Below are 24,378 nucleotides of genomic sequence, written 5' to 3'. Positions count from 1 at the left end.
GTCACTGTGGCCAGAAATGTAAAGAAGGTAAGTTTCTGTGTTCACTTATAGTGTTTTAATGTACAATAATCTATCATACTATACAGGCGATGTTACCAGTCTTGCTATGCAGCAATCCCAGAAATTAATATTAGCCATTGTTGACTTCAGAAGCTCGATGTACAAAATCTGATGAATGTTGCTAGCTCTATCAAAACAAAAGCCCCCTTCTGCTTCCCAATAAAGAAAAGCGCAAAGACCAAATCAGATATCATGTTCTGTATTCAAATGTTGAACACATCAGTCTACCCAACATTTAGTGCAAGTTCTGAAAACATTACATCATCATTCATACAACAGGCTGATGCAAGATTGTCCTGCTGCATATTTAAATTAGTCCTTAATTGAAAAAGACAACTGAATATGGTAACAGAGAGATATGGCATCCATAATGCAAATGATCTATGATTAATCAATAAGTAATGGATATTTAAAGCTATATCCCACTACTCTGAATGAAACACCAGCATTATTAGTTCAGTCAGCACAGGCTTTAGTATTAATTATTGTTAAGAGGAATTGTGGGAGTTGTCACCATGATCCCCAGCAGCTTTACTATAAAGCAGGTCAAGTTAATCACGGTTCCAGCTGCATTACAGAATTTTCAGAGGGAATAATGGTAACTGAGGGCAGTTTGTCATGTTCTCTTTGCACTGTGCTGATTCACTGTGTGAGTTGTGAATTTTAAAATGTGGAAAACAAATGAAATGATTGTATAAAAAAGCTGAGGTGTGTGGTTTAACTTAATGAAACCATATTAAGTTGTGTGTGCTACATTGTGAAAATGTTTTTGTTACATCGTCCACATTCAGTGCACAGTGCCCTGTTGCAGTCTGCACACGACAACACTGGCTGCATATTGATAATCAGTTAATTGTTAGTCATTTATCAAGCAAAACGACAAATCAAATCAAAAATCTCTCTGGTTCCAGCTTCAGATGTGATAATATGCTGCATTTCTGTTTTAAATCACTGGAAATTGAATAATATTTGGTTTTGTACAATTGGTTGGACAAAACAAGCAATGTGAAGATGTAAACTTAGGCCCTGTGATCTTGTGGGGGACATTTTGCCTATTTTATAGGCTAAACAATCTATTAAGTGAAAAAAAAATAATGAAATGAAATTAATTACTGGCTGCAGACTGTGTTTTATGGCAACACAGCGCTGTGCACAGGGGCTTTACATTTACTACAGCAGCTTACAGTTAACAAAGAATGACATTGTGTGATGACATGCACAGTAGCCTCAACACTGATATAACCCTGTGTAATCCACTGCAGTCAGATTCACTTTCTAATTAAACCTTCATGTAAACATTTGCAATTAAAGGACATTGCAAACAAGTCAGCTGTCTGTCACTGACTTTTCTTCAGAGTTTTTACACTTACTAACACGTCATGGTCTTCATCTGGGAGTTTGCTCAGTTATTGGGAAGATGACTGAAACAATTCCATGACCAAGCTGTATTTGCTCATTTAGACCATGAGGTGCAGTTGAAAATGCTGACGTCACTCAAAAAACCCCAAAAAAAACAAGTTGACTTCAGATGAGCTGCTTTTCTGAAAACTGTTACATATTCATTTCCATATATTATTTGATAATGAAACATTTTTTAAAAGTGCAGTATATCAACAAAAAGGTAAACAGATGTGTACTTGGCAATACATTTACATTTCCACCTGCAGAAGGTTGATAGTGACAATCAAACAAACACACACACACACACACACACACAGTGTGTGATGCCTGTCTCAAGCAGTGCTGAGTGCTGACGCGACGTCTGTCAGCGAAATCAGGCTGATACAGACAACATGAAGAGACATCATTCAAATGCTGCCATACTGGGTTCCCTGTGGTGGTGCTGCTCTGCCGCACTGCTCCTGAGAATAACAAAACCTTCACTGTCATTTAAGGAAACTAACAGCTGCTTCCACTTGACAGACTTTTTAAACTCTTGTCACCAAGTCTGATAAAAAGTCTGGTTCGGTAAAGCAATAATCAAAGAAAGGGTTAACCGAGGACTTCGTTTGTGCAAAATGTTCATGTATCAATGTATCATGGCTGCCAGTATGAAACAACTTCTTCTTATCAGAGTTGTTTTGCAGTAGTGAGCTTCTTAAGCATGTGTTGTCTTTATATTTCCCATCCTGTTACACACCATTGAGCCTGGACGTAAAACTTTGTGACTTTTTCATGGCTTTCCATAACTAATTAATTAATATAAACAATAGAGTAAATAACGATAAATAAAGAGTTACTGTGACCCTACATATTATTACTATCTGGTTTCTAGTTTATCATCCTATTCCATTGTATTTAAAGCTCAGAACAGCTACAACAGTTCAGTTATTTTTGCTTTCTGTGGAGAAGCGGCAATGTGACACAGTTGAAGAAAGCAGTTCCACCATTTCTGCTGGGCAGGTTCATGTATGAAATTACTAGAGACAGCTGTCATTTCACATTGGCTCTACACTAAATGATTGATAAGTCTCCCTTTTAGTGAGAGATCATGAACATTTCCTGTACCTGCCTGGATGGCTGTATACTTGCTCAGCTGTCATCAACATGATTTTCTATCAGGAAAACAAGGCAGCTGTTTCAGAAACATTGTCAAAAATGTCATCCAAAGTCTCAACTATAATCCCCACCTTGGCCAAATGTATGTGGACATCTTGACACTCCACCAATATGTGAAAGCTTAACATGTTTCAGTCTTTCACCAGATGTTGAAGCTGCTGCAGGGATTTGCTACTCATCAGCCACAAAAGCATCAGTGAGGTCCAACACTGATGCTGGTGAGCAGGCCTGGCTCTAGTTTAGTGCTCCGCAAAGGTGCTGGATGGGGCTCACGTTGAAACAGGAAAGGGACAAACACTGTTGGAAGAACACTGTTGTCTAAGATATTATTGTATGCTGTAGAATTAAGGGGCCCAAACAATGAAAGAAGTCTCAGACCACAAGTGTAAAAGGAAGTTGATTTCTATGAGCAAAAAACAAATCTCAAAACATTTGACTGGACTGTTGAGATGCTCATCACAACAAAACACAACCTGAAAAGAATTGCTGCTTTCGGGTACCTTGATGGCCATGTTGCAGCTCTTGGCTGGTGACTGGTGTGCATTTTAACCCTGTTTCTTCTCCACATCCTGTTGAGTGATGATTATCATTATCCTATGACATACATCAGATTTAACTGCCTGATCAGAACAATGATGTTGATGGAAATTATTTCATCTGGTGGTTGTAAGCTCAGCTCCATTGATGCTGTATCTATCTTATTATGGCAAAAAGAGGTACATCAGCTCTCTGACACTGCTCTCATTGTCTCTACTTTGTCATTTTTGGTGAAAGTGAATTTTATTCTGTACCAAAATGCCTTGACTGTTGTTGGGTTAAATTTCATACTGAAGTTCCTCTTGATGATTCCTTATTAACAATTAACTTATTCTCCATAACTGTGGTGGTATCATCAAGTCAATGTTGAAGTTCAAGCCCTCAAGTCTTTCCATTTACTGTACCTCCACAAAGGTTTCAGCGAGAGTTATCAAGGCTGCCAGTCACGCCCCAGGCCCTTTGAGTTTTATTGAGGCCTTGATGACATCTCCAAAGTATAGTTTCAGAGACATCCCATGTCACTCTTGCATGAACCTCACTCCCAACCTCTGCCCCTCCTCTCTCCAGCTCCATCTTTACTGGAGATGGGAGACCTTGAGGGGTATGGTGCTGGAAAAGTCCAAGAAGAAAGGTCCTTCCTGTTTGGGCAAGAAGGTGGTGGGGATGACGTTGTAGATGCCTGCTGGGACGTGGTCCGCCTCCATGTAGCAGAAGCCACATCTGGAGAAAGAGAGAGAGAGACTGTCAGGCTTTACAGAAGTTAACAAATCAGTTTGGGGGGGGGGCAGATCCAGTGGAGCAGCACAGATCCAGTGGAGCTAAAAAACGTAAAATTATCACATTAAGCTGAACACCTCCCTCACTAATTACTAATTACTACGAAATCTAAACATGTCCTCTTCAGAGGCACATGGCCAACCTGTGACATCCTTCATGTTGATTTGCGTTAAAACGTACATGGTCATGATTCAAAATGTTTGTTTATGTAAAAGAACAATTATGTGACATTTTTAAACTCTATATTGATACTGGCCTCAGTATTGTTGGTATGTTGTGCTCTAGCACATGCACTGCAAGGACACACGTATGTTAACGAGCAACGAGCATGCAGGTGACTTGATGTAGATTCTTGCTGATGGTTATGACGGGAAAAACTGAGAAGAAGAAGGAAGCCAGCAAGAGCATAAACAAATGAAGAAGAAAATTTCTTTTGAAGTGTAAATCGTTTTTGATCAGAATATACCTAATTCTTCTGGTAAGAAACTGGTGGCGGGTTGTGATAAATTTTAGCAGGAGTACCGCGAATACTGCACCTGCGGCCAGCGCCATATTTTCATTTATTTGGTTCACAACAAGTTAACAAGATTAGACATCACAACAGGTAGGCCTATGTGTGAGTATCTTCCAACATTGAACATACAAACCACCTCCACTCTATGAGGTATTACATTCATGTAAAAATAACATCATAAACATTCTGGTAAATAATTTAAGGAAAATATATCAACTATAGGAATAACAAATGAAAATGTAAATGTAGAGAAAAATACGGTGCAAAAAGAAAGTATTGGCATATTACTAAAGGCAGTATAAACATTACATTTCTATAGATAGTTCCCATAACAAATTAATTGTATGGGCACATTTATTGTCATTTATAAATTGGACAGACTCACAATACATTCTGAATTCTGTTCTAAATAATTCAAATGATGGTCGAGATCTTGAGAACTCATCTTATGGACGTGGTACTTACCTAATAAGATGAGTAAGTTAACCATTTTAAATGCTTGTTTTCATAGTATAGTATTACATATTATGGCTTCTAGTTTGATTAAATGATTAGTTTGAGTTACAAAGTTATCCAAAAATGTTCAAAAAATAAGTGCAGAATTGTCTTGTCTTCATCTTTGCAGAATTCACATTTTTGAGTAGGGTAAATGTTAGGTGCGATTTAGTAATGCATTTCTTTTCACTTTAATGGGTATAACAAATTTAAATGGAAGTTGTCAGTTGCCATGTTTGCTAGTCTTAGTCTTCGGAGACCTGACTTCATAACCCTCCCGTTTTTCACTGACCTCTCCAGGCTCAGGAGTGTGTTTAATGTTACAGTAACCTAGTGTTGGAGGCTACGCTGTTGACAGACGTGATTGTAGATTTACTTTTGAAACAGTTTAGCAGTTCTGGTGACCGGTCCTCTCATTTCTCTCTAATTTATTACTTCTAAAATATTTTCTAGCATCACCAACAGCAGAAAGTGCTGCCTGTTGCTAAATCAGCCACAAAGCTAATGCCTTGTATATCAGTGGAGGAGGCTAAAATTAACGAGCGATTAAATTGTAGTTTATTTGAGGATTTTCAGTCAGGATTTAGAGTTCATCATAGCACAGAGACAGCACTGGTGAAAATTACTAACGACCTCCTAATTGCATCAGACAAAGGACTTGTCTCTGTACTGGGTTTACTATATCTTTGTGCGGCTTTTGATACCACTGACCACCAGATTCTATTACAGAGACTGGAATATTTCATTGGCATTAAAGGAACCGCTCTAAGCTGGTTTAAATCCTATTTATCAGATCACACATGTACATGTTAACGCTGAGTCCTCCATGCACGCCAAAGTTACTCATGGAGTTCCTCAAGGATCTGTCCTTGGACCAATCCTCTTCACTTTATATATATGCTTCCTTTAGGCAATATTATCAGGAAACATTCCATAAGCTTTCATTGTTATGCAGATGATACTCAGTTATATCTATCGATCAAGCCAGATGAAACTCATCAGTTAGCTAAACTTCAAATGTGCCTTCAGGATGTTAAAACCTGGATGAGCTGTAATTTTCTTATGTTAAACTCAGATAAAACTGAAGTTATTGTTCTGGGGCCTAAGCACCTCCGTGACGCATTATCTAAAGATATAGTTTCCCTGGATGGCATCGCCTTGGCCTCCAGCACCACTGTGAGGAATCTTGGAGTTATCTTTGATCAGGACATGTCGTTTAAGTCCACATTAAGCAAATTCAAGGACCGCCTTTTTTCACCTACGTAATATTGCGAAAATCAGGAACATCCTGTCTAAAAATGATGCAGAAAAACTAGTCCATGCATTTTTTACTTCTAGGCTGGATTACTGCAATTCCTTATTATCAGGCTGCTCGAAAAAGTCCATTAAGACTCTTCAGCTGATCCAGAATGCTGCAGCACGTGTTCTGACAGGAACCAGGAAAAGAGATCACATTTCTCCTGTTTTAGCTTCTTTGCATTGGCTTCCAGTAAAATCCAGAATAGAATTTAAAATCATTCTTCTTACCTACAAAGCTCTTAATGGTCAGGCACCATCTTATCTTAAAGAGCTCATAGTACCTTACTACCCCACCAGAGCACTGCGCTCCCAGAATGCAGGGTTACTTGTGGTTCCTAGAGTCTCCAAAAGTAGACTAGGAGCCAGAGCGTTCAGCTATCAAGCTCCTCTCCTGTGGAACCAGGTTCCAGTTTGGGTTCAGGAGGCAGACACCATCTCCACATTTAAGAGTAGGCTTAAGACTTTCCTCTTTGATAAAGCTTATAGTTAGGGCTGGCTCAGGTAGTCCTGAACCATCCCTTAGTTATGCTGCTATAGGCCTAGACTGCCGGGGGATTTCCCATGATGCACTGAGCTCCTCTCTCCTCTACTTCTCTCCCTCTGTATGCAACCTTATCCCATTATTGCATGTTACTAACACAACTTCTCCCCTTTCTGGTAGTCTTGTGCTTTCTCGTCCCTCTCCTCTCTCCTCCTATCACTTCCTGCAGGTTTTCTGGCTCTGGAGCTGTGGAGTCTGGATCTGTGGCTGCGGGTCGCCTGCTGCCCCCGTGTTCCTGCTCGACACCCTCTACTGCAACGACTATTGTTGCTAGTCTTATTGTTATTATAATCATTAACATTACGATGGTTACCATTAACACTATTATAAATATCTGTACCATTTTTCATTTAGTTTATAGCAACATTACCTTCGCTGTCTGTACCTCTGTGTGTATATTGTGTAGGCTGCCTCCCTCCCCTCTCTCTCTCCTTACATCCCTCTCTCTCTCTCTCTCTCTCTCTTCTCTCTCTCTCTCTTTCACTCTCTTCTCTCTCTCTTCTCTCTCTCTCTCTCTCACCCCAACCGGTCGAGGCAGATGGCCGCCCACCCTGAGCCATGGTTCTGCTCGAGGTTTCTGCCTCTTAAAAGGAAGTTTTTCCTTGCCTCTGTCGCCTAGTGCTTGCTCTTGGTGGGAACTGTTGGGCTTCTGTAAATATCATCACAGAGTACGGTCTAGACCTGCTCTTTTATGAAAAGCGCTGTGAGATAACTGTTGTTGTGATTTGGCGCTATATAAATAAAATTGAATTGAATTGAATTGAATTGAACTCCTAAACTCATAACTTACTTTCATTAGTTCTCCTCTGCCGTATGAGTCAAATGCTTCCCACATTCGAACCTCCATTTCTCATTGTTCAGCCATTGTTTATTTTCCCTGTATTTAACCACCCGTTTTATCGCTTTAGTTATTAATAAATTCACTGTAATACGATCAAGAACTGTGTGTGTTGCCTATTTCCACGTCCCTGCCAAGAGAATTGACCTTTAGATATGAGACTGACTGATTGATTTAAGATATTAAACGATTATTAACTAACTGATCACTAGTAATAATTGTATAATTATTAAAACTACCTAGAGGTCCGGAGACTCTAGGATTATAGCAACTCCTGTGGTGCCCTTTTTAACGAGAACTTTTATGGATTTTTGATATTTTCTGAATATTAAAATCCATAACTGGGTATTAATTCTCATAAATTTATTAAAATTCATAGCTAATTTTTAGCCATGCTACACTATCAAGCTCCTCTCCTGTGGAACCAGGTTCCAGTTTGGGTTCAGGAGGCAGACACCATCTCCACATTTAAGAGTAGGCTTAAGACTTTCCTCTTTGATAAAGCTTATAGTTAGGGCTGGCTCAGGTGAGTCCTGAACCATCCCTTAGTTATGCTGCTTTAGGCCTAGACTGCCGGGGGACTTCCCATGATGCACTGAGCTCCTTTCTGTTCTTTCTCTGATGGCCGCCCACCCTGAGCCATGGTTCTGCTCGAGGTTTCTGCCTCTTAAAAGGAAGTTTTTCCTTGCCTCTGTCGCCTAGTGCTTGCTCTTGGTAGGAATTGTTGGGCTTCTGTAAATAGCATCATAGAGTACGGTCTAGACCTGCTCTTTTATGAAAAGCGCTGTGAGATAACTGTTGTTGTGATTTGGCGCTATATAAATAAAATTTAATTTAATTGAATAGTTACAGTCGGCGTGTCAGAAACGATTAAACCAGAGGGGATTTGTGAATAAAGGTGAGCTGAATGTATCCAACACACAGTTGCAGGTCCTCGTTGTAGCCAGTTATGTAGTATTAGATTAATTCAAGGGTAGCGTTTCTTCTGTGTCACTGTATCATAGAGCCAGAAGTGTTTTAGGATTAGCAAATGGGTTCTGTACTATAGGTACATTTTGGTATTTCATATAGTTTCTATTTCCCTGGCCTCCACCATACATGTTCATTAGTAGTAGTACTATAATTTATAATAAATCAGATATTTTAAAAATGTATTCTGTAGTTTTATACATTTGAGCCTTATTTATCAAAACATTAATATATTTTGTTGTGCTTTTGTTCAAAGTACTATTTTTAACAATACAAGTTTATTTTTAAACTGCATTATGTCATGGTATCTTGGTGAGGGTCTCAACATGTTATGCATTTCTTAAAATAAGGAAAAAAAAAAAAGAATATCGGGCGATATATCGGCTGTCAGATTTAAAAATTTTAAAATATTGAAATCGGTATCGGACTTAAAAATCCTGTATTCGTCAGGCTTTAGTTTCTTTATGAGAACATTTGATAAGATACCTTTAATTTGACATTTTCCAACATTACATAAATGCTGCATTAAAAGTATGGTCACATTATGTTTCTGTTCAATGAAATTTGCCTGCATTTTTTTCGGAAAGAGGACATGATGTCAAATGATGTGGTAATGAGCAGAGCAGTCACGAACTATCAGCTGTATATGAGAGCAACGTTACAGTTTGTAGTCTGGTGATAATGTGCTACATATAAATGCCAGAATAATAACTTCCCCATTTCAAAAACATCCGCTGAGCACATCCGCTTGTTAAACATGTTGAACAAAGCCATAATACAGGCTTCAATAAAAGTGAATGGGAGACAGTACTGTGAATTTTTCTAGAACAAAAGAGTAATGTGGTGTATCTTAACATGCAACACTTCAACTGTAAGAAACATGGATCAGAGACAATAGTGACCAGTAAATATCTTTATTTCTCAAATAATGCTACTGGGTTATTTATAAATTATGAATGCCCTTCTTTAGCTTTCTCTACATGCATTCAAAACGGTTTGCTTTACTTGTTACCAATTAAATTATTGAGAATAATTTCCTGTGTTTCATTACTGCAAATGAATTTCAGTGTATTGTTCAGTAAAGATAATAAATTACCAGACTGTGAAGTTATATTTGTCCGACTGTACCTGTAATCACCACTGCTCTTTTTCTGGAAGGCCGCCGGGCCCGGATCCCCCACCGTCGACACCGTCACCATCTCAAAACCAACACTGTACTGCCTGTAAACAGAGACAGAAAAGCAGAGACAGGGAATAACTACCAACTCTAACACAGCTTGATGATGGACAGGCAGCAGTCGTAAAGTCCTGCTGTTCTTTCAGCATAAACGTATTATTATTGTATATATTTTTATGTATTTTTTTATTATTATTTGTATTTGTAATTTTGATTCCATTTATGTATATGTAATTGGGATATATTTAGTGCTTTATGTGGATTAATGTCCCACAGTTTTACTGTTTATCTTCCTTTCAACTAAAAGTTCGATTTTCAGGTGTACAACCAACAAATGCCGAGTGCCATGAGTTTATCACAGATAGATCAGCATCGGTACAGATTTAGAGCGCTAACAAGAAATTGCAGTGCAGAAATGGCAACGATATGTTTGAGGTAATTTTGAAAAACTGTGTCTCCGCTGCCTATGTACAAAGGCTGAGTGGATGCTGCAGCGGCCCGGGTTCAAATCCAACCTGTGGCCCTTTGCTGCATGTCACCCCATATCTCTCTCCCTCTTTCCTCTCACTTTCCACGGTCCTGTCAAAATAAAGGCAAAAAAGACCTAAAAAGTATCTTAAAAACATAAAATAATAATGTGTCTCCATTACATAGTAGGTTACTTATGGATGGAATTCTAACAAAAATAAATTATTCCGCTTTTTGCTGGGAACCCCCTGGGGGTCCCGGGACCCCACTTTGAGAATCACTGGTATAGGAGGTTCTTATAGACTACCACCTGGTTGAGCAAAAATCACATAATTTGAAGGCAACTTGATTGATATAAATCTCCGGTCGGTTCAGTTATGTCCATATGAATATCAACAGATAATTTTCATAGACAATTTTTTTGTCTATTTTTGCTGAGAATTGCGTAACAAGGAAAAACATAAGCAAGACACCGTTGCTGTAGCCACATGGCTCTGTCTCTTAATGCCAAAATGAAAAGCAAGAGGTTCCGTGACGCACACACACTGCTCAGGTAGGCGGTGTGGCCCTTGCATCAGTCTAACCTGGATCCTCTGAGCTCGATGAGCAGCGGTCCAGACCGCTCCAGGTTAATCTGATAGATCGGGTTTTGTTTGTATGAATCCTTATAGTTTCCACAACCACCAGCGGTGAGCCCCTTCCACTGGCCGTTGATCTGAAGACAGAAGCAGAGAGCCAAACACAACATGGTTTTATATGTGATTTGATTACATTAATGTTTAAGCTGAGAGATTTACAAGAAATATTTTATTGCTGCTGTATAAAGAGAATACTGCTAGTAAAAAGCACCTTATTTGTTTAAAGTGTTTGCAAACCACGTTATTGCACTTTTGTGTATATAGCAGTACATTTAAATTAAAAGTGCGCAATAAAGTGTGTTGCCCAGCACTACTATTTACTTGTGTAGGAGTGTCATTTAACTTACTCTTTTGGTTTGAGTGAAGGGATTTGGGATCTTGGAGAAGGTGAATTTGCATCCGGAGTATACCTATGGAAAGAAATAAAACCGATTACTACTACTACTACTACTACTACTACTACTACTACTACTACTACTACAAACTAAAACATTAACATAAAGGAAAAGGATAACAATACCACCTGCTGAAAACAACTAAATAAATTAAAGGATACATAAATAAACAAATAAAATAACTGTTATTTCACCCTGAATAAGAACGGATCCAACAAAAGAAATCTGGCTAGCAGTCAAGGTTTTTTAAAAAAAATTAACAAAAGATAGATGATGGGTTTAAATCCAATTGGTTTGAAGAATGAGTTGTATACAGCAGAAAGCAACCAAGAAGCATACAGAAAAAGTAAAAGCTGGTGAATTAAAGAACATAAAAGGAGCAAACATCAAAAAGACTACCATATTGCTATTTTGTTATCAGCAATTTTGTAAGACAAAGTGTAACATGTTTCCAAATGCTGTTAATTTATTCATGATCATCTGCACACAAAATAGAGCTTTCATATCAGCGCTGCTCTGGTGAAAGAAACATCAGAAATTAAATCATGTTTCCTGCTTTCTGCTTTGATCTCTTGTGAAAACTCAGTGAACAACAGAGAGATGAATCAGTTATTCTCAAGACGATTTTCAAAGAGAAACGTTGATCTGAGCTGGGGAGAGCGTTTTTTGGCTGCGTTGGTGAAGAGAGAGAGAGAGAGAGAGAAAGAGAGAAAAAGAGAGACAGAGCCTGCTGTGGTTACAGGAGTTCTGATGCGGTTACACACATACTACATCAGCACACATACAAACATCCAGCAGACACACAACAGGGTGCAGGGTTTTTTTTAATGAGCAATTTCAATATAAATAGTTCTCAACAGTCCTCACTGCTGTTAGCAAGAGGAGGCCATGAATTATAAATGACAAAAAAAAAATTATATATATATATATATATATATATATATATATATATGGGTCACACACACACACACACACACACACACACACACACAGAAGAGATCACAAACTAGCTCAGGGAATATGAGCAGGAGGACGTTAATGCAGATTTACCTTAAAACAAACAAACCTCAATTATTAAAATTAAATTAAAAACTAAATTAAAAACTAGTTAAGAGAAATTAACAATAGGGTGTGTAAATCAGCAATATCAGCAATGCACGCATGTGCGGGAGGTGTCGAAGGTGCAAACCAAAAGAAGAGGATGTAAGGTGGGTGTAAGGTAGGAGGAGAGAGACAGAGCGTGCACATGGACCAGCTTTTATAGAGTAGAGGGCCCAGGTGAACTAGATCAGTGGACGACCCTCTCATGTCAGCAAGGACAGCCTCCAAGACAATAAGAAGGGCGTCACAGAGAGATGACCAGAAGAGAGCAGTGATTATTGTAACTGATTCACCCTGCAATACGCACATCTGACAAAAACAAAGGCAGACTTGCTGCTCATTGCAGCATGGATGGCCCATCTCAAGCACGTTTTGAGCCTTTAAACTTGATTTTGGAATTGGATTATTTTATTGAACTTAGGGTTGGGCAGTATATTGGTATAATGAGGTATACAGATATGTCAACAGAGATATAAAATTAGACAGTGATTGGGGAAAAGAGAACTGAAGGGAAAGAAGTCAGATTCAATAAGTGAGTAAACAGTTAAATAAGGTGGAGAATGAAGTATAAATAAAATGGTAAATTAAGAATTAAGCTACAAATAATAAAAACATATCCCCCGCTATTTACCTGTAGTGACGGTGTTTGCTGCTGGTCTAATATAACAGCTTACAGCAGGGGAGAGAACATATTCAAGACTTTTGTGAAATAAATTTCAGACTTTTTCAGGTCGTTTTGGGGGGGGGCTGAATTCAACGCTTTTCAAAAACCTGCCGATTTTGTATAAAAAGTGATGTTGATTGGAAAAGAAAACCCAAAAAACATATCCCTGTCCTAATACTAGCAGACACACACACATATACGTGTATCTCATTTAACAAAAAGCTTTCTGTGAGATAAAAAACGTTTATACAAAAAGTCTTTCTCACCCGCAGTGTGTAGTTGATGGTGTTCTGTTTCTCATACTGGGAAACCACCAGTGTGAAGGTGTGTGTCCCTGCGCTGGTCAGTCTCATCTTGGTCAGGTAGTGTGGGCTGTTGATACGGATGCCGTCGATGTAAGGAGGGGGGTCCGCTGTGGAGAGAGCCAGTGTAGTTTATTTATATAGTGAATAACCAGCTCATAGTTAGGGTGGACCTTTTTGTCTATTTTCATGGAAGTAAAAGGTGTGTATTATTTTGCGGTGAACTCTTTAGTTTAAAGTCTGCTGCTGTCTTTATGAATCAGTTCAATTAGTCATGAATCAGAGCAGTTAGAGGTTTGTGATGGACTAATCTTTCTTTCAGGCATCTGACCTTGTTATGTGCGACTGTGGGGGCGAAATAAAGACGCGACAGAGTGCTGCCTCATCTACAGTACGGATCTCACAGCTCAGTGGCACAGAGAGGAAAAGTCTTCTAAGGCATCTATCAAACCTTACCTGGGTAGTAAACCTTCTTCCCGTCTGTCTTGTAAACAACAAGGGTTATAAACTCCCTGTTCTGTGCAAAATCATCCTGAAGAAACAAAACGGATAACAGTCATTAGTTTCAAGTGAAACCTTACAGTCATCACACATATACAATTAAATTATTATATATAATTATATATCACATGACTTCACTCAGCTCTGATTCTCTACCTTGTCTGTGATGTGTCTGGTGAGCAGCACCCACACAGCAGCTCCCCCTGTTGGACACTGGACCTCCAGCTTGTACTGCGGATTGTTGGCCAGACTGTAGACGTCCTTCACTGGGCCCTGCTTCCCATCCCAGCTACTGCAAACCAGAGCACACACACTTCAGACTGAGTATATACTCAAAAAATAGAAGTATACTGTTCTTTTTCCAGTTCTTCAGTTGAACAGAATTTACATACAACCTACATTTCCATCTCAATGTTAAGAAAATCTGGCACACACACACACACCTGTGAATACAGGAGGAATCTTTGAACAGGGCAGGGTTCCAGCTCAGGTAGATGACATCATAGTACTGACAAAGGTCCTCCCATGCAATCCAAAAAACACCTGGAGAGAAACACGGAGGAAAATATAAGTATTATTTGTATCTGAGCACTGCTGCTAAGGATCGTACCTCGACTACACAGCGGCAGGCGATTACTTTTCCCTTTGCCACTCTGATGCCCCATCCCTTACGTTTCAAACAGCAATGCTACACGACAGTAAGAACTGGCCGCGGATATAAATATATGGCACGTGTGTTTTGATATGATTTGAATGATGCAGTGTCATTTCAGGTGACAGCCAATTTGCCAAAATGAGCGACAGCACCAAATTACAATAGGAACATTCAAGGGTAGGAGCTAAACGAATTAAATTACCTTCAGACGGTACATTTTATGCCCATATTGTTGGTAATGAAGTTAGAAAAAGAAAGGGAATACCATTATCAAACTTCTGTGCTGTCTTGGGGTCAAAGTTGAGGTGTTTGAGGAGTTCAGGTGTCCAGTTCTTCTCGTCACGCTCGCTGTAACGCCCTTTCCATCGCAGATGACTCCATGGATTCTTCAGCTGCAGGAAACGCATTCCCTGCAAGAACAACACACCCACAGACATGATGTCGATTACAACAGATGCAGTAGAATTAGGGATCACTCATTTGGGTTGTGGGTGGCCTTCAACGCCGGTAATAGTATGGCAAGTATCAAATTGGTCATTGTTTTGCATTTCTTGCAGTGCACCATAGGGAAGGTTTCTGCTTTCTGCAGGGAGTTAGTGAAAACATCTAATACTCCCTCCTTAGTGCCCTTTGCAGGTTTTGACTGACATGAACAGCTTTAACATTCAAATGTTCTTATCTTTTATTTAACCATATACTCAGTCTGCAGTGATGGGGGAATATGGTATAAAAATGGGATGCCAACATTTCAAGCATGCAGAATGTTATGCTAATGATGCTCGGCTGACACACTGACTTTCTCTACAATAACCTCATTGATACTACACTAACACCCATAATTGTTCAGGACTTCAACCAAGCTTGGTCCAAACATCAGTGTCTATCAACTGTATCACTAAGCTTATGTTTTCCATATCCTCTCTGATGATAAATATAAGAGCTTATGATGACAAGCTAATGCTACTTTAATTTGCCTACCTTGTATTCCCGGATATCAAGCACAGCGTAGGCGTGTGTTGGCACTAAACCCCATTTCTCGCCCTCCTCCTCAGTCATGACCCCCGTCGCTGTGGTGACGAGGACATCACCCCTGTGAAACCTGCAGACAGCGAGAGACAGAAGCAGATTCAGAGGGAGAATGAAGCCAGATGTGCAGAGTGGAAGAAAATGGACTTTTTTTTTGTTTGTTTATAAACTAGGAAAAAACTTCTTCTGTGTATGTCTGTGTGTTGCTCACCTCTGGAAAAGCATCCGAAAAGTGTCATCCTTGCTGAATGATTGATTGTCTGAGTGCATAGCGATGCGCTCAGGGATCCAGCCAGTGAGCGCGTGCAGATCAATGTTCTGTAACAAAGAATAGGAAAAACTTTACTCTTCCACAACCTAATTTCTTGACTAACATCAGACTTTTGTTTGTATTCAGTATGATGTCTGCTGAGAGTGACTAGACATAAAACAGCTGCCAACATTTAAGAAAACTTCTTTTGCAGATTATTTTGCAATTACCAAACCTTTCAAGACCTGGAAGTGATCAGATGTACTTTATTACAATTTTCCAGACTTCCCAAGCCTGTCTAAATCATGAAGGAATACATAAAGTAACACAAGCTCCTCTCTCCATCTATATGCAACCATTAACCATTAATGCATGTTACTAACTCAACTTCCTGCAGGTGTTTCTGGCTCTGGAGATGTGGAATCTGGATCTGTGGTTGCGAGTCACCTTCTGCCCGCATGAGTCACAGTTCTGTTTAAGGTTTCTCTACCTCTTGACTTTCCTTGCCTTTGTGTTTGCCCATGGTAGGAATTGTTGGGCCTCTGTAAACAATATTAGTACGATCTAGACATATTCTATGTGAAAAGTGCCAACAAGATAACTTTATATATGAACTAGCGCTGTATAAATTTTACTGAATTCAATTGAATAAATTACCATTTGATAAAACATTAAACTGAATTCTAAACAAGCCTTCTTGAAATCACACACATTTTTGCTAAGCAAATGCCTCATCCAAATGTTTTACGGTGATCATATTTGTCTGGGCCTTCTAGCGTTGGACACTGACCAGTTTCACTGTAGCAGATGAAGAAACTTCTTTAAAAATAGTTTCATCTCCTGGTTTGTCCACCTTCACTTACAGAGTTGGAGCCAGGGAAATCGTAGCCTCCCATCACTTTCATGTAGGCCTTCTCTATCAGGGAGACCCAGAGCTCGTTCCTGTTGCTGGAGTAGGAGCACAGCAGCTCTCCGTTACGATCCACCGGCAGGTAGTCGTCTATAATCACCTGCAGCGGGGACAGAGGAGGGCTGCTGGTTTGAGGGATGTTGTGCAGTGCAAATTAACATTTTGCTCTGCATTTTGAATTAATTAAGCTACATGACAGTACACAATTAATTTCTCTCACTCAAAGCCTAAATAATACAGAACCAAAGAGTAATGTAATCTTTCAAAACTTAAAAAAAGCATTGGACAGCAAGATATGTTAACCGTTTGTGTTCCAAATCCATTGACTAGACACTAACGTTTTTTGATCGAAATTATTGCTAGGGACAATTCGTTTTGCCTGCAGTTCATTAAAAAAACACTGACAGGAACACATAGATTTTTTTCTACATTACCTTTTCTATTTACAAAACAGGAAAAGGAAGAATATCTGGTTCCCTTCTGACTCCAAACTGTGCATTTATAACACACTATATTCTGCTGTATGTTATGTATCTCGCACTGCCCCTATAGTGGTTTATTTCTCCAGATGAACTGATTTTACCTTCCTGGGAACTCCGTTGATGTGAAGCTTGACCATGTACTTCCCACAGGGGTTATACTCAGGTTCTCCTCGTCTGTTCTGAGGATAGATGACGCTGTAACACACACGTGCACACACACTATTAAACTACAATTAAAGCCCATGTTTGCCTTTATTTAAAAGGTTAGAAGCAAGATAGAGTAGATGCTTTTGTACATGTACTGTATAAGTGATCAGTTCTACTCTGGTTGTCTGCATGACCTGAAGTCATGCCAAGGCGTACCTTGACAATATTCTTCTGTTTCATGGTGTTAATGTTTTGTTTAGGACGATATAGGACCACAGTCTTTGTTACCAACAATATGAGGAATATCAAAAACAGAATATTTAAAACAGAATATTAAAAGAACAGCAGCACAAATTACTGGCACTTCCAGTGAACACATAGTTAATGTGCATGTACCAATTCCAGTCAAATCACAGAGGTTAAACACAGTACCTGGTAATGAGTTTCTTGTTGTAACGTCTCTCATAGGCTGCACTGATGGCTAGCGACGCCACAAACGAACAGTCAGACACCACCGTCTGGATAAAAGGAGAGAAAATCACATTAATTAGCATTTTAATATGTTTATACCAGTAATAATTTGACATTTAAACATATTAAACTGTGTTTGGATTTTGAGTGCAATATGTTTTAACTCTGTATCCCTGCCAAAGGTTATTTGAACATTTCTACCATGAAGATCCTTATCTATGATAATGCTGTGCCCTCTACTGGCTGAATTTAAACAAGTTCATCCGGTAAATAGAGAAATGACAGGACAGAAACAAACAGTACAGCAATGCACTCTGGGTAGAGAGCAAGTGCTGCAAAGCTTATGAAAAATAATTTGCCTGTATTTTAAATAATAAAATCAAATAACCAAACCTTTTCCAAAAATACACAGCTGCAAAGAACAATATTTTCCATTTAAAATTCAAGTGACAGAAGTTTACAAGCAACAGCCTGTCACAGACTAACACCAAAATTAAAGAAGGTTATAAAAAACTGTTAGTATACAAAATACAGTCCAGCTGCTAATCTGACCTGTTTGATGCTGAAGCTGGACACAGACATGATCATGGTGGGGTTATTGCAGATCTCGTCGGGCCGGACCCAGCGGGAGAAGATGGCCTTCTGTTTGGGTGACAGTGCAAGTTTTCCTGTTTTGTCCCTGGTGAGAAAAATAAATAGGAGTTAAAAACTGGTTAATACCTATTTAATTCAGATCTACTCACACAGCCAGCTACTCGCTGTCTGTCTGACCATCACACCAAACTAATCTAAAATCTACACTCTGTGTTTTTGTCAGCAAATATTGACATTGAATTGGAGCTGCAGATCATTACTGTTTTGTGCTGGCATTCAGTTCACCAATAATTTGAGTCCTGGCAAAGCCTCTAAAACCACATCTAGACTCCAAAGCAATCACCAGTGTTTCCTGAAGCATTTATTGAGCGTTGTGGGCGTCTGTCACTCGTTGGTCTCATGAAACAGATGCATAACCACACAACTCCTCCCTTTTTATGGTAAACTTTTATTTCCCCTGCACGCCTAGTGAAGCATAATCTCAATAAACAGCCATTCAAATCACCAAATTATCCTTCTCCTTTTTGTCATATATATATATATATATATATATATATATATATACATACAATGCTAATACAGATTAGCATTCAGATTTGTCAGATCAGATTTTAATAAAATGGAAGGACATAAAAACATTACAGTACTACAGGTGTTTATTTAGGGAAAAATAGAAGACAAACTTACGAGAAAGGGACAGGAAAGGCAAATCGCTCTCTCAGGTCCACACTCATAAAGGGAACATATGCTATGCCATTGATTGTTGATGTACTCCTGAAAATTAAGGAGGAGATTAGTGCAACAGAGCAGCTAACAGTAGATTTGAGTAAGTACTGCTTGTGATACATACATTTTCTTTCTTTTTCACATATTTACTAAGGAGAACATATTCTGAAAAATAAATTGTGGTCATACACAGAGAAACGTTTTATTGGTGGCTGGTGACCACATAGACTGTTCATATAGTAATTGTAATTTCAATGCAGATTAAAAACATTTCATGAAATTCTAAGACATTTCAATCAACTTTGTTTTTGTTCTTATTAATTAGTATTAAGGTGGTCATATTAGGCTTATTTACAGGTTCATAATTTCATTTAGGGGTTGTACCAGAACAGGTTTACATGGTTTTGTTTTCAAAAAACACCATATTTTTGTCATACTTCACATTGCTGCAGCTCCGCTTTTCATCATCCTGTGTGTTGAAGGCTTCGTTTTAGCTATAGTGTGAGGTATCTTACTTGTATAAAATCTTTGTTTGGAGCTGCACATACACAGTTCCAAGTTAAGGACTACTAGCCAATCAGAAGCGTAGGTCGGGTCCTGAAAAGCCGGTAATGACGGCTTCGGTTCAGCTGTATATGTTCACCTTACCAGCTTAGCAACATGGACTGGAGCAAGTGTTTCAGAGTGGTGAGTTATTAATCTGTAACAAAAGTATCTTTCATCCATAAAGTTTTAACTGAGCTCTGTCTCTACATCACAGGAACAACTTTATGTCCACTGACTGCCTGGAGGGTAGCTAGTGTTTGGAAGGAGAGGAGAGGCAGCAGGCGGACGTCTTGTCGCTGTGTGCTGCAGCTCACTGTTTTTCCACAGGTGTTTTTGAGGGCGTGTCGGACTAGCCGCTAGGCGAGCATCACAGCAAAGCGGAAGTAAAGGCTGGACTACAATCGAGCTGTTTACAGGCAGTTCAGAGCAGAGTTTTATGTGGAAGATGGGAACTCCCTTTGGGCTGGACTTCACTTTACTCTGCAAACCTAGTACATGCACAAAAAAGATATATAACACAATAAAGGAGAGGGAAAAGGCCTAAAAGCACAATATGACCTCTTTACAGAGTTTTCCAGGTCTACCAGGATCTGTATGAATCCTCCTAAAGTGGTATCACTTGACAACATATTCTGCAATCTGTCTCACCTGAGCACCTCAATCTCCTCAGACGTGTAGCGCTGACCCTGAGGCTCGCTGGACTGGACTGCCCGAACCGGCTGGGGGTGTGGCCGGTCATGGAGGGAGAAGTCTGGCCCGAGGGGGAAAAACTGGCGGACCGGCCCTCCGGAACTGTCCCCACTGCTGGGCTTGGTTCCAGAAGGTCCGATCTTGTCCTGAGTCTGAGCTGGAGTTGATTTGGACTGGGAGTCTTTAAGACCCTCCGCCCTGACAGAACATAGTGGAGGAAATTGTTAAATTCGACCTGGAAAATGTAATCGCCGTTTTAGGACAAAATAAGGGAGAAAAAGCTACAACTGAACAACAGTGACGTACACACCTAGCATCTATCCTCTACATTCTTTTTACATTAAATAAAAATGTTTTTCTTAGTTTGTGAGCCCAAGGGTCATAAATTAACACATGGGGACCATGTAAAATTCCTGGTAAATTAAGAATAAGGATGAGCTCAACTGAACTACACTTCGATAGAAGTGGGCTTCACAAAAAACATCTATTAACCTAAAATTAAAAGAACAACAAAACATAATCAGTCTGTGTTAATTAGCTATTTCCAACTGGATCCTTCTTTTAGGTGAAATGTAGAGTTCATTACAAAGAGCAACTGAAGGCCAAAACTATGGAAAACTGAACAAAAGAATACAAAATCTGAAGGCTCAAGAGCAAGGTGCTTGAAGATGCGCCATTTCTGATATGCTTTCAGTCTACATTGGAACTGTATTGGAAACATGACGGAGCCACGGCACAGCTGGAATTCAACACAGCCTCTTCCAGTTGAGATTCAGAACTACAGCAAGATAACAGTTCTTACTAACGTTCAGGAACATTTACCTGTCTAAAGCCTGACGTGCTAGCTGCTTCAGCTTGTTCTGCAGAGCCTGGTCCGATGTTTCGTTGGACTGTTGCAAACACAGAAGGAGAAACAAATGTGGATACTGCGAGTGAAGATCGAGTCAAAGTTAGTCGCTACGTCTGCGAGAGTGATGACAAAAAGAGAGAGAAGGAGAGTGAGAGACCTACCGTCTTAATGCAGAGCTCAACAGCTTGAGTGTAAAGTTCAATGGCTTCATCATCATTTCCCTTCTCGTCTTCCTCGAAAGCCTGGGTGACCAGGAAGTGGGCACGCTCCAGGCCCACCTGCTCCCTGGACTTCAGCGGGTCGATCTTCTGTGCCTGGACTGGGGTCAAAGGACACACAACAGACACTTAAAGTAAGCACCAGGGTGTCTGAATGGCAAAGGAGGTTGTCCGTCATGTTAACTGCAATAAAACTACAAACATTTTGGGCAGCTTTGTTCCATCTTTTCTTTTGTGTCCATATTTGGCTTCTGGAAATAATTCATTCAACAACTGGTCTGGGATTTATATTATAATGTTCAGTTTTTGCAAACAGCAGGACCATACTAAACGTCATCCACTGGCTGTCCAACAAAACAGGATGCTCACACAGTCTCTGTGGTCACACCCATGTGCACACACGCATAGCACCATGGTGTGGGCAGAGTCACAGGAAAAAAGTAGTCAGACAGCAAATGAGAAAGTATGTCCTTACAGCCCACTCAGTAACTCATCATTACAAATCACAAGTATTTCACCTCTGTAAGACTTCAGGTGAACAATAGGGAGGATGAATAATTTCATTTAACATGACATGCTTCAGTAAGAACAAATATTCCTGGGAACACTACTGAAAGTTCCAGTAGAAGCTGGAAACACGTTCATATATCACTTCTGATGAAGAGAATCAGCTAAATGTAGGAACAGCAAAATAAATCAGTGGATCTGATGTGTCTCTGTGGTCAGGTGAGCTTACCAGCATTGTGGAGGGCTTGGACCCGATCCAAGTACTCATTCACTTTGTCCTGGATTCCCTCCAGTTTGGACCCTGCCATGCCAGCATATATCAGGGCCTGGGCTGCCTCCTATAGCAAAAAATGGTTATAAAACCATGCAGTAATCAACTGGCACTCAGTGACAGTCTCTTTCTAATTTATTATAAATTAAATGTTACTGTAATTTGATAAAACAGAAAAGTAAGCCATTTCTTCATCTACTCGTTGGTGCATTTAATAGAAAGGCTTCAATCCAGAGCGGTAAGCTGCATTCTGCAAGTAAAAGTGAATGTTTACTTCTAGGTAAGATGAGCTAACGATGACAGGTAGCAGCATCTGTTTATCACATGTCAAGTTAAAATGTATTAACACTTACCTTATAATAAAATACAGCCTCGTTATATTTGCCATTCTGGTCATAGGTGACAGCCGTTTTGGCAAATTTGACACCATCGAGCTCCAGCGCCGTGCAGTCCATGCTGAACACAACTTGTTGACAGAGTGTCAAGCTCTGTTAGCCAGCGGATAGGCTAGCCACGAGCTAACCGCTAGCTGCCGTAATTCGCCAAATTAACAAAATGTCTGTCTTTCACTCGAAACACATTTCGTTTCATCAACTCGGACAAATCATAGCAAGACAATCCCGACGGTCGTCCTTAATTCCGAGGCCAAAACTGGCTTGTTAAAGTTTTGCTTTGTCTTTTGATAGATGGCCAGCGGATACCACCCCCCAGAAAAAAGCGTTGTTTCCGGGAAAGACACGATTCGCACAGTCGCATTACAGCTGTGTTGCGTTCACGTGTAGTAAGAAACAATAACACAGCGGGGTAACTTTAAAAATCATATCTTTCCATAGGTGTTATTTACACTGGGGACGCTGGGGACATGTCCACAGAAGTTTTTGAAGCATTTTGTAAAAAATACTTGAGGAAAAAAAGCTTGCAACAATAAATAATGTACTACAAAATTAAATAAGACAAATGCTTTGAGAAAGGTTTATTTGCGCAATAAGATAACATGCAATGCAATTTAAATATAAAAGGAAACAAATGTGCATTGTCCAAAAAATAAAATCAAACAAATAATGCATTACATTATATTATATTATTATATTATGAGCCTAATATGACCACCTTAATACTAATATGACCACCATAATACTATTTTCAGGTGTCACCTGACACCTAAATTTTGTGTTTTCCTTTATTTAAATAAAGATATTTCCACCATAAATTGTTGCAAATGTCTCCAAAATGACACTTCACTCATTTATTTCATCATTGAACATTTCCTCAAAATAGTGTTAAAATATCTTCTCACAAAACTGGTCCAAGACCTGGGACAAAAAAACAAACACTGTCATATGACATGCAGTAACTTTCTGTTTGGAAAGAACAGTGTTTTGATGCTGGGATCTGAATTTGGGCTTGCAGTGTTTTGTCTGGTTTTGGACAATGTGGCGACCTTCTTCTGCTAATTTACAAAACAGGTCATGTTTGTGCAACATGCACACTAGTTACCACAACCCACAATCTCAATAATCAAGATGACGTGTACTCCCCTTGTGGGGGAGGCCCAGACCGTCACTGGACACCTGCCAAAATTCTCTTTGTCAGATAAAGATCTGACTGCACTGCAACTACTTATTTGAGATTAGTACCAGTTGCAATGACAATTTAAGTTTGGTTCATTTAATGTTATGGGAGGTTTATTTTGGTTGTGTGAAGATTTTTATTGACTGTAGTGACCAGAGACATAACGTAAACACTGTCATTTTACATTCAAGTTTGTGCATTCTAAATCAGAGTGACACAGACACAGAAAAGTAGAAGGTATGCCACTTCTGTTCTTGTGGCATATGTCGATCCTGAGTTGTCATTGTCACGACATGACCACATATGGCACTTAGTCATGTTCCACTGTCATATAGTTACCAAGAATGTTCAGAGTCCTGATGATAAATGCCACTTTTCATAACAATGTGCATAACAGTAATGTGACACTCTTATTTCAGTGTCATGTGCTGATTCTTCTTGATATGCTACTTGAATTACTGGTACACAGGTATGTGGTACAAGAAAACCCCTGCTGCATGCCACTCCTCTTCCACTGCCACACTCCCCAGTGGTTTGTGAGGATTCACATGGCGCTGCGGTGTGCCACATGAAAACAATGTCACCGTTGTTCCACCAGCAAATTTCCCTTTCATGTCATATGAGATTT

At 39.5% G+C, this 24,378-nt stretch overlaps 1 protein-coding gene across 1 annotated transcript; it reads right to left on the bottom strand.

Annotated features, from left to right (window-relative positions):
• Positions 1–245: 245 nt before the first annotated feature.
• capn7 (calpain 7) lies at positions 246–22,907 on the bottom strand. Its single transcript, XM_038710491.1, has 21 exons — positions 22,532–22,907; positions 22,137–22,245; positions 21,344–21,501; positions 21,155–21,222; positions 20,291–20,530; positions 19,058–19,144; positions 18,329–18,455; positions 17,738–17,823; positions 17,260–17,353; positions 16,630–16,776; positions 15,728–15,834; positions 15,469–15,589; positions 14,756–14,900; positions 14,279–14,378; positions 13,992–14,127; positions 13,791–13,866; positions 13,299–13,444; positions 11,220–11,282; positions 10,819–10,949; positions 9,718–9,810; positions 246–3,876 (listed from the first exon to the last, which is right to left on the bottom strand). Exons 1-21 carry the CDS (start codon positions 22,631–22,633, stop codon positions 3,732–3,734), a joined length of 2,481 nt encoding a protein of 826 aa, XP_038566419.1. The 5' UTR covers positions 22,634–22,907; the 3' UTR covers positions 246–3,731.
• Positions 22,908–24,378: the final 1,471 nt, after the last annotated feature.

This window comes from Micropterus salmoides, unplaced genomic scaffold (genome assembly GCF_014851395.1).
Source record: "Micropterus salmoides isolate LMB-PRFRI ecotype aquatic unplaced genomic scaffold, ASM1485139v1 Ms_hic_scaffold_11, whole genome shotgun sequence".
NCBI classification, from domain to species: Eukaryota; Metazoa; Chordata; class Actinopteri; order Centrarchiformes; family Centrarchidae; genus Micropterus; species Micropterus salmoides.
This window is presented reverse-complemented; position numbering and strand designations above follow the sequence as displayed.

Bases quoted from the DNA above. Each gene is read 5' to 3' on its own strand.
- capn7 (XM_038710491.1), bottom strand. From the start codon at position 22,633: ATGGACTGCACGGCGCTGGAGCTCGATGGTGTCAAATTTGCCAAAACG. The intron at 22,246-22,531 runs GTAAGTGTTAAT...TTTTTGCTATAG, and splicing joins AGGCTGTATTTTATTATAAG to GAGGCAGCCCAGGCCCTGAT. The intron at 11,283-13,298 runs GTGAGAAAGACT...TTCTTTCCATAG, and splicing joins CCATCAACTACACACTGCGG to GTATACTCCGGATGCAAATT.